This window comes from Solanum pennellii, chromosome 1 (assembly GCF_001406875.1).
Source record: "Solanum pennellii chromosome 1, SPENNV200".
Lineage (NCBI taxonomy): Eukaryota > Viridiplantae > Streptophyta > Magnoliopsida > Solanales > Solanaceae > Solanum > Solanum pennellii.
In genome coordinates this window covers 94,435,946-94,447,126 of record NC_028637.1, presented here as the reverse complement: position 1 = coordinate 94,447,126, position 11,181 = coordinate 94,435,946, and the positions used below count along the sequence as shown (strand labels likewise).

The following is an 11,181-nucleotide window of genomic DNA, read 5'->3' as shown; positions in this document are numbered from 1 at the left end:
GGGGGGGGGGGGGGTAATTAAAACCAAAACTACAAATGTATAATACTTTTTCTATCCAGTTTATTTATTCGTATTTGACTTGTTTAAAATATAATAAATAAAGCAATAATTTTTATTATATTGCCATTCATTAATTATTATACGTCATCAAATGTTGAAAAATAAAATAAAAATAATTAAAGCATCACCAACAATAATTTAATATATAAAATATAATTGTATTTTACCAAGTAAAAAATAGACTTCTATTTTTATATAGCTAACGCAAGAATGATATGAGTAATAACTTCTTAGGAAAATGACTTTGTCCCCTTAAAACCCTCCAAAGGAAAAAGACAAAATCTTACATTGGATCTTATTGTAAAAGGAAAAAAGATAGTAGTATTTTTCTTTAAAAATAATAATCCACACACAAAAGCATACAAAAATCAACAACAGACTGTCAGTAACCTTTATATTTTTACTCTCATTCATCTATCTGAATTAGTCGAGTCAGTAATATCAAATACCTTATGATTATTTTAAAACTATTATAAATTCTTACGATCTTCTTGAAGCTGAAAAAATAGAATAGTATTGAAATTTTTTTACAAATTATTATTAATGGGTGAAAGATGAAAATAGTGCAAACTCGAATTATGCGTATGATATGAACATTAATTATGATACGTTGAGAAATACACACACGATGGATGTTTTATGACTTTTGTTGTCAGTGTGAAAGAAGAAAAGAAAAATAAACATGTCTCTTCTAAAGAGTACACATAATTTTCCTCTAATAGCACTCCCACAAAAACGGCTCATCAAGCCGAAACATCCCGCTATCGGCTCCAGCCAGCTGCCACGTCGAAACCGGGTACTGGTACCGGTCATTTTGGTCCAGTCTATCGATGATAAGATCCGGCAGATCAAAAAACGGGTCATCGTGATCCATCGAGGGAGAATTTAGTAATTCTTGTACGTTATCTGAGGCTAAATTAGTCGAGGAATGCGAGCTGTGCAGCTCGGTTAACTGGCTCGACTCAACCGAATTCTCCTCAAGAAATATGCTGGCGGCGGCAGCGGCGGCTTGGATGTCTTTAGGGGAAGTGGAAGCGGGTCGAGGGAGTTGATCGGCTAAATGAGGGAAATTAAGGTAAGCCGAATCACCTTTGATGGCTAAAGCCGCAACATCATGAGCTCGAGCTGCCATTTCAGCGGTGGGATAAGTCCCTAACCAAATTCTTGATTTTTTCCTTGGTTGTCTAATTTCAGACACCCATTTTCCCCAATTCCTCTTACGAACTCCTCTATAAGTTGGATGTTTTTCATCAACAACACATTGTTTTTTTCTTCTGATTTTCGTGTTATCATCCTCTGCCTCCTCTTCATTCCCATCTTGATTTTTTTTCGCGCTTTTCTTGGATTTGCACTTGTAATGATCATTGGATGAGGTTTTTGCAATGCTCTCATGTAAACAATTATTAGACGAAGTAGAAGAAGTTGAACATGTTGTGGTTGAAGTAGAACATAAACAATTGTTATTAGAACAACAACTTGTAAAGGATGAAGTTGTAGAATTAGTAGAACTAGAAATGGAGAATTCATTATGATCTTCCATTGTGATTTTTATTTTTATTTTTTTCTTTCTAGTGATGTATAGTGGTAATAATAATAATAATAATAATACAAATGGTTGTGTTTGTGTTGGTTTAAATAAAGGAAAGGAGAGGAAAAGGAAATAAAGAAGAATGGGTCCTTATTGCCACAAGGGTATCTACAGTTCACTTGTTTTGTTAACCATGTGCTTATTTGCTTTGCTTATTTTGTATAAAATATTATATACATATTTTCCTTTTTTTTTCTCTCTCTTTTACTTTTTCTATTAATTATAATTACTAGTAGCATTATTGTTTTGGCATTTTTTTCATAATCTAGCACTCTTTTGGCACCTTGCATACTTAATATAGCAGCCACATATACTTTCTCCGGTCTGATTTTATTTGTTCAGTATTGAATTGACACATTTACTATATAAGAACCAATAAATTAAATTAAATTTTACGATATATATATATATATATGACTGTTTAATTATTTCTTAATTTTTTAAATTGAACAAATAAAAATAGATATTTATTTTTAATATATAATATAATAAATGAAAATGATGAGAGAGTCTGCTCGAGCAATTGTGCTCATTATATAAAAATCATACAATACACATGAAATTAAAACTAGTTGACCTAGGGGCCCTATTGTAGGGTATCCATGTCTTTCATTGAGATCTTGTGTTTGCACAAATAAGATTTATTCACGAAATTTCATATGTACTAACATCAAAATAATTATTATAATAGGATGATTATACCAAGTAATATAAATGGCTTCATTAACAAAAAAATTTGACCATGGATAAAATTATTAACGAATGATATTTCTTATTTCTATTTAATAACACATAAATAGTTTCTTAAGATCATTGATCAAGAGATTGTTGTTTTTATGTTACTCAAATTGACACTTTCTCTTTTAATTCGCCCTCTTGATGCGATGAGAAAATGACTAGTATTCAAGGCTAGTCTCAAGAAAGCAAGCTAAAGGGCTATCCCGATAAGAAGATGAAGCCTGATCGGGCCAAAACTGAAAGCAATCGAAGGAAGGAGTAGAGCATGTTCTATTTTTTCGAATCTTTCGAGATAAAAATAGAGGGATTGACTTAACTTCCTTTATGCGGTTGCATACAGCTTTGCTTGTATTCATTCACGAAATAATGCTTCTTCTGACTTCAAAAAATTATGTAATTTATTATCACAAAAAAAAAAAAAAGATGTTCAATCAGTCTGCTTGAAAATTTAATATAAATACCCATTAGTCACTCATAGACCATAGTAACTAAATTTAGTAAAAACAATAAAATAAAATATGTCCCTTTTTTCTTTAATTTATTGTATGATACTACATAAATTTTAGAAATTAGAAATATAATTAATTGTAGTTGGCAATGTCAGGCTATTAAATAGTAGTTTAAGAATATTACCATTTTCTTCCACTCTGGCAAGCTAGGAGATTTACCTAATAACTTTTTGTTCTTTTCTATCAATTGATTTTATTGTAAATTATATTCAACAAACATGAAAATCAAATAATCCAATATTAAAAATGTTGGAAACAGAAGTTGACCAATCAAATGCACATAAAAGAATAAAAATTATTTAAATAGCATTATTGAGCAAACAAAATTCTTCCATGTTGCAATAAAAATGTTTAATTGTGATTTATATTTAGGAAAAAGACAATAAAATGGAACATCAATACACATGACTAACATTAACATATTGAGTTCCATTGAATCAATTAATCAAAGACTTTTTGGAGCTTCTCAAAAATAGGTGAATAAAAATTAAAATTCTTTAAAATTATAATATTTTTTTAAAAAAACAATTACCACACATGGGTCACATGTAGTGGGTCCAAAATCCAGTTCAAAAAGTGGGTCCTCCCACTTGTTAATTGGAACAAATAGTCTATTTGAATTTTTATTTTTTGTTTCATTAAAAATGTTTTTCATCAAAATAAGTGAAATATTTTAATATATTATTTTGTGTTTTGGTACATAACTAAAAATATCATGAAAGTGAAGGTGAAAATGAAAAGTGCTGGAACTTGTTAAATTTTGTTTATTCTTATATTGAAAAATCATTTTCTCTTTTTTTTAGAAAGAAATATTTTTCAAAAATAGATTAAAAAAGAAAATTTAAAATATATTAAAACACACTCTTATTTTACTTTGCAACTATTTATCCACTTTTCATGTGTTGATAATGACCCAATGGGATATAGAAAAAAATAGTGGTTATTAAAATTTTATTTATGGAATTGTAAATATCTACATATTTTATTACCCTATGCTCAACTAGTAGTACTTCATTGTCTTTTTGCTGTGATTTTTTGCGGTACCTTTCATATAATATTCCAAATTAATTTTGACAGAATCCTCATGATTCATGAACATTCAAATTTCACGTTTTAGGTGAGGGTCCTCCGAATATTATTTTTTTCGAAAAATTATAACGTATATCATTGTCGTTTAACAAATGGTGCTTATTTACTCTCGTCGTTTAATAATTATACTTATTAATTTAGCTTTTTCGTTAACAGATTGAATAATAAATGTATCCTGAAGTTATTTTTTTAATTTAAAAAATGTTACTTGACTTTTAAAAATTATCGTACATATTTTCTTTATCCATTCAGACCTAACTCAGCTAAAAAAGACATAATCTCTCTAAAAGTATTGATTTATTTTAGACGACGTTAAAAAGTTCTATCCATAAAGTACCAAGAAACTAATTAAGGAGTCACTTGGTTGAGTGTATTAACAAAGTTAAAGTATGTAGTATAATTTTGTGTATAAGTAGTACTTTATTTGTTACATTTTTTTATGCTATGTTCATTAATTATACACTCTATTATGAATCGAGGAATGTATTATTGATTCCATTCCATGAATTTCTTGGTATTAATAATGTAAAGATAATTAATACATACATTAGCATGGTTAAAAACATAATTTCTTGGTATTAATAATGTAAAGATAATTAATACATACATTAGCATGGTTAAAAACATAATTTCCCCTTAAAATTTCCTCGGCATTTTTTTCATCATAACTCTAGAGGATATATTTATAAATAAATTTTTTTATGCAATTCCTATTAGGAGTATTTTTTAATATGTCAAACCAAATACATAAATACCCCTTTAAACTTGACAACATAACTTATTTTAGCATTTAAACTACACCGATGTTTAAATACTCCCTTAACATCTTTCAAGAGATTTTTTTTCTACCCTGAGACTTTAACACCACTATCACCTGGCACATCATAGTCACATAAGCATCACATCATCACGTAGGTACCACATCATTAATTTTTATTTCTTTTTTAAACGTATTTGTTTTTAAACAAGATATAACTTGTGAACTCATGTGCATGGTTTTAATACTTTCTTTTCTTTTCTTCTTCTTCACTATTTCAAAAATTTTATGTGGCACATCATAGCCACATAAGCATCACATCCTCTCTTTCTTCTTCGTTGTTGTTCACCATTTTTTCAACTTTTAATACTTTCTTTTCTTTTCTTCTTCTTCACTATTTCAAAATTTTATTTTTTTTTCTCTTTTTTCACACAGCTTTCAGTTGCCACGTCATCCATTAGATCATCTCGAACCCAACATTAAATTTTACATCAATTCTTATTTGGTGTAGAATCCGGTGTTTTGGAGCTCCAATCCAACACCAAATTTAGTGTAACATTATTCATCACACAAATTCACTTTATTGAATATTTTAATATTATTTCATTATACAAAACTTTTAATTAAACACTATATATATAAATTGTATTTTTAATTAAATCTCTTATATAATTAATTATTTTTAATGTAATGTTTTGATAATATTAATTTTAGATATAAAAGTTAGATTTTTTTATAAATTAATTTTTCTATATATAATTTAAAAAAAAAATTAAATTTATGTTAATTCTAAAAAGAAGCTCATTTTGAACTACGTAATGTTATAATAGAATATTTATGAGAGCACCGTGTAGTGATCTTAAAAGTTTAGTATTTATGTAGAATTTAAAATAATTTTCTCAATTATGTAATGTTTGTTTAATTGTATTTCATTAATGATTTTACTTTTATTTGTATTATCCATTTTTATGTATAATGTATAATATTTTCTAGGAATTTATACATTATTTAAAAAATTGTGATATAAAATAATTTTATATCAAATGACTATAAAAGAAAATAATATAAATTATATATGGAGAGTGTTTTAGAAAGAATTTATTTTATGAAATAAGAAAATATAAATGAAATAAGAAATAGTAATACAATAATGAAGAGAGAAATATTCCTTTTTGATGTAAAATTTGATGCAATGGATTGGAATTTATTTACACTAAAATAGTGTTGACACCAAAATTGATATAAAATTTAGCGTTTGATTTGAATATACCCTCATGGGGTGTTTTAATCACCTGAAATATCTTAAGAGAGTATTCAAGCACCGTAATGAATATTGAAGACAAAAAAGTGATGTAACATATTAAGGGAGTTCTATCATTTTATTATAGAATTTAAAATTATAGCAGTAAAGGGGTGAGAGCTCCTAGAGAAGGGTAAAAAAAATATCATTATATATTCTTGATCTATATTTTAATGTCTATTGTAAGTACATTAGATTTGAAATAAATTCGATATATAGTTTATAGAGCTAAGTCTCTACTCTCTCGAATTATTATTCTCACTTTTATAAATCTATCTTATTGTTAATTATGAAAAAAGAAAAGTTCTTTTCAAACGACCTACTTATATGCTCATATTTTAGACATAAGTATTCTTCGAAAAAATACTTTTTGTATTTACTAAAAACTCTGTCTTAAAATATTTCTTTAGTTTATTTTTATTGTCAATTATGTCAAAAATAGATGATTAGTGATCAAAAGATGATTTATGACTTAATTTCTTAATAAGTCTTGTTATTAATTGTAGTCATTTCTCAAAGTATTAGATTAAATTATATTTGAAAATTGATAAGTGAAATTATCATTCTATTTATTGGTAATGAAAGATATGTGCCAAATTAATTCTCTAATAAATGGACGGATGGAGTACTTGTCATTTTATTAGTTCACAAAATTACTTTTTTTTTTCTTAGTAGTAACACCTTAATAATGACATATAAATAGAGTAAATATTTATTAATAAAGAGAGATTAGTCCTTCCTCTATTCAATAGTATTTATTCACTATTAACTTTGCACAATTTTGAAAAATGTAACATGAAAATGAATATAACTAATGTTAAAGATAAATTAGAAACTAAATGTAAGATTATCCATTAAATTAATCAAGTGGACAAGTAATGCTAGAATCTCAAAATAATATAGTGAACAACTATTGTTAGACTGAGAGAGTATATCTTAAAAAACAAATAAGAAAAAGATAGTCAAACATCTCTTTTAATTAATATTTTATTAATGAATATGTAAATGAAAAATACCATAAATATTTTGTAAGGAAGGAAATAATAATACTCACAACTATTAAATGGGTGCCATGATATATAACTACTCCCTCTGTCTCAATAATCAATACAATTTGTTAGTATTATCACTTAATCGTGAATAAATAAAAAATTGCTTTGATTTTAAGTAATTATTAATTAATAAAGTATGATAATTTTGAAATATAAGACAAAACTATGAAGACTACCAACAAATAAAGATGAAAAATTTGGCTATGTATTTCAAAGGAAATGTCAAGTGATATTCTCACTTCACAATATTCTTAGATACTAAATATACTACAACTTGTTATTTGAGTAATTTTCAATTTTTTATTTCTTTAGATGAAAAAAATTACTAAGCATCATTCATTTATTAAATTTTTTGAGGATCAACAGTGCTAATAAATAAAAAAATTCGAACAAATAATTTATGAAAGGCATAATACATAAATATGCCCTTTAACTTGACTTCGAATTACATTTATGCCCTTCAACTTTGGGTGTGCACAAGTAGACAATTAAACTTGTATAAAGTTGAACAAAATAGACATACATGTCCTACATATCATCCTACATGTCATTTTTTGTCCTACGTGTATTTGCCATATAGGACTCATGTGTTTATTTATTTAAAAGTTGGATAGTTAAAGTGCATGTTATGTATTATGAAAATTGGAGGCCAAAGTAAAATTTGAAGCCAAATTTAGGGTCCAATATATGTATTATGCCTTTATGAAATATCTACTAGCTACCTTTGACCGTTAGGCGTTTAGCTTGTTTAAGGCTTATAATAGGACGTAAAATTCACATAACTAAGTCTCACACGGCATTTTGCCAATGTCCACGCCTTAAATTGAGTCCCAAAATTATCTTTTAAAAAACTAATGAGTGATAAAAAATATGTTTGATTGATATAATTGAATATTCTTGGTATATAATTTTTAGAACTTATACTAAATATACATCATATGTAATGTTTTTTCTTTTTCTTTTTTAAACAAATATATATACACATATATATGGTCATCTTGTCTACGCCAAAATATATAATATTCAAGCCAACACCATATAATTACCAAAAAAAAAAAGAATATAATAAACGAGGTAGTTAAACAACCAAATTAAATAACTAATCCTATATATCGATATATCAACAATGAATTATCAAAAATCATGACTTAGCAACAAATTAACGACGAATTTTATGTCTGAATTCCTTTTTTTCCCCTTTGTGTGTGTTAGTGACTTTACATCATGTTTTGACACCATGGAGTATTAGAATTTGTAGTCATTACTTTTATTCTTTTCTTTTGTTTTGATTTTTATCAATCAAAAGTGTTTTGGAAATGTCGATAAATTTAATTATGGTGAAAATGTTGTATGCCAAGTGTGTGATTCTCATACTTCCTCTAAAAATATAGTACAACAATTAATTCCCTTACACATTGCACTTGTCCATAATCATTTAATTTAATTTAATTTGATGTATATGTAAGCTAAGTGGTCCTTCTATACCCTCAACTTCAATCTTCCTGACACATTACTTTACATTGAAAAGTTATGTTTGAACTAGGAAGAAATATACAAATATATATATATATATATATATACATATATATATATATATATATATATATATAGTTACAAAATCAAGTTGCAGAAGTGAAGGTGACATGTAGGATGTCCTACAAGGCATCCTACATGTTATTTTTGCCATACGTAATGTCCTATGTGTTTTGTGCCATGTAGCATTCATGTGTCTACTTGCTCAAGTATATACAAATTTTTATGCATACCCAAAGTTGAAGGGCACAAATCTGAAATGAGGCCAAGTTAAAGGGCACATTTATGTATTATGCCTAGCCCAAGGGAGGAGGCAGTGGCGCCGCATATAGTTTTGTCGAGAAATTACAATATGTATATATAGTATAAAAGATATAGGTAAAAAAATCATCACATATATAAAATTTTAGACACCCTTAACAATATTTCTGACTTCACCGGAGGAGAGGGGATTCACTAGAAATATCCATATATGTAAAATGATGCTAATATATAATATCTTTTGAAGTAGAACTAGAACTTTTAATGAAATTTTGCTGTAGTTATTTATTTATCAAAGTACAAAGAATATAATAACTCTATGGATTGCTGCAATGAGTCCTATCATATCGATCTTGCTTGTTAATAACTTTGAAAATCTTGGTGTGCAAGTATTTTTTTTTTAAAAAAAATGTGGTGTCAACGTAACACTAGTGCGCATTGCGACAAGTTTTTCAAGATACATATTATTTTCAACCAGCAACACATATAACGCAAATAATATATGAATTAAGTTATAGGAAGAATGGTGGTTGGAGAGATATTAATTGTGGAAAATGATTCCACCATCTAATTGAAATGCAAATTATAAACATGTTTTAGTTGGGCAATGGGTGTAATGGACCCCCTATATAAATGAATAGTGAAGTGATATATAATAAGTGAAGAAATGACATGTTTGTCTCTTTCACCTAAAGAGAATGTCCCTACTATAGTGAATTCCCCCTTGAACAATGCCAACAAAGAGAGTGAAATTAGACAATCGTCATGAATCCATTGATCTTCTAGCAAGGTTTCATGACATGCGCACACACATATATATATATATATGTATATACCATACTCATTTATATTCATAATCTAACTATGGGCCACTCTATATATATGAGTTCGGAGCCTAAAAAGTGAAAAATGTTGACAATTTATTATTATTATTTATTTACTTTTAAAAAAAAAAAAAATTTAAAATGAAATCGCTGCCGAAGCAGCGATTTTGGTACAAAAATTAATTTTTTTTATTTTTTTAATTTTTAAATTTGATGTGTACGTACATAACTTTTTAAATTTTTAAATTTAATGTGTACGTACATAACCATAATAAAAAAAAAAAAATTTAAAACGAAATCGCTGTCAAAGCAGCGATTTTGGTACAACTTTTTTTTAATTATTTTTTAAAATTTTTAAATTTAATGTGTACATACATAACCATAATAAATAAATAATTAAAAAAAAATGAAATCACTGTCAAAGCAGCGATTTTGGTACAATTTTTTTTTAATTTTTAAATTTAATGTGTACGTACATAACCATAATAAATAATAAAAAAAAATTGTATCAAAATCGCTGCTTTGGCAGCGATTTCATTTTTTTTTAAAAGCAAATAAATAATTAAAAAAAAGTTTCACGTTAAATCGCTGCTATCGCAGCAATTTATTTTAATTTTTTTAAAAAAAATCGTTGCCTTGGTAGCGATTTGCTTTTAAAAAAATAATATAATTACAAATTGCTGCTATGTAGCGATTTTTCTTTTTCCGGCGGACAAACTCGCTACTTCGTCAGCGATTTTGTCGTTTTGGTTAAAAAAAATTCATATACCGTTTTGAAATTTTTTTCAATATTTTTCACCCTTTAGACTCCGGACTCCTATATATATATACCAAAACCTGGTCTATTCCATTCACTTTTACTTGTTCAGTTTGAAAAATTAGCATATGATATATCATTATATACCCGTTTTACCGTTACTATCAAGATGTATTTGTTTCTCAACATTCAGATGACTTATAATAATCAAAGATGTTTTTTTTTTTAACTTATTGCTTTATTTATTGATTTTTAAAGGGTGTACCAAAACAAACAGATGAACGGCAGGAATACATGTATAAACGCATTAAATTTATGATATGAATTGATAAAGCTATTTATATATTTGTTCTCCAAGATATTAGACAACTAACATGCATTGTATTGTACATTAGGACAAGTAGTATAATGTTCGATAGAAACATATTTGTTTGATGAGAACACTTGTTATGATTAACATATATATACACCTAGTAAACAATATTTCTATTAATTAACTGATTAACTTGAACTTACATTGCTTAATTGGTGATGCTATATAAACTAATGTATGTATTTCTTTGTAATGTTTGGAAGTGTTAATTAGTTGAACGGATATATTTGTTTATAAAAGAGGATGATTTTTCACGAAGATCATTTCTAAATTAAAGTTTCTATAAATATTGAATTCCATAAAAGTAGCTTAAGAAGCAATTTGCACTATCTGTGTGTGT

At 26.9% G+C, this 11,181-nt stretch overlaps 1 protein-coding gene across 1 annotated transcript; it reads right to left on the bottom strand.

The window, feature by feature from the left end:
* Positions 1-574: 574 nt before the first annotated feature.
* LOC107014734 (ethylene-responsive transcription factor ERF038-like) lies at positions 575-1,688 on the bottom strand. Its single transcript, XM_015214788.2, has one exon. The coding sequence runs from the start codon at positions 1,598-1,600 to the stop codon at positions 776-778; it is 825 nt and encodes a 274-aa protein (XP_015070274.1). The 5' UTR covers positions 1,601-1,688; the 3' UTR covers positions 575-775.
* Positions 1,689-11,181: the final 9,493 nt, after the last annotated feature.

Bases quoted from the DNA above. Each gene is read 5' to 3' on its own strand.
- LOC107014734 (XM_015214788.2), bottom strand. From the start codon at position 1,600: ATGGAAGATCATAATGAATTCTCCATTTCTAGTTCTACTAATTCTACA.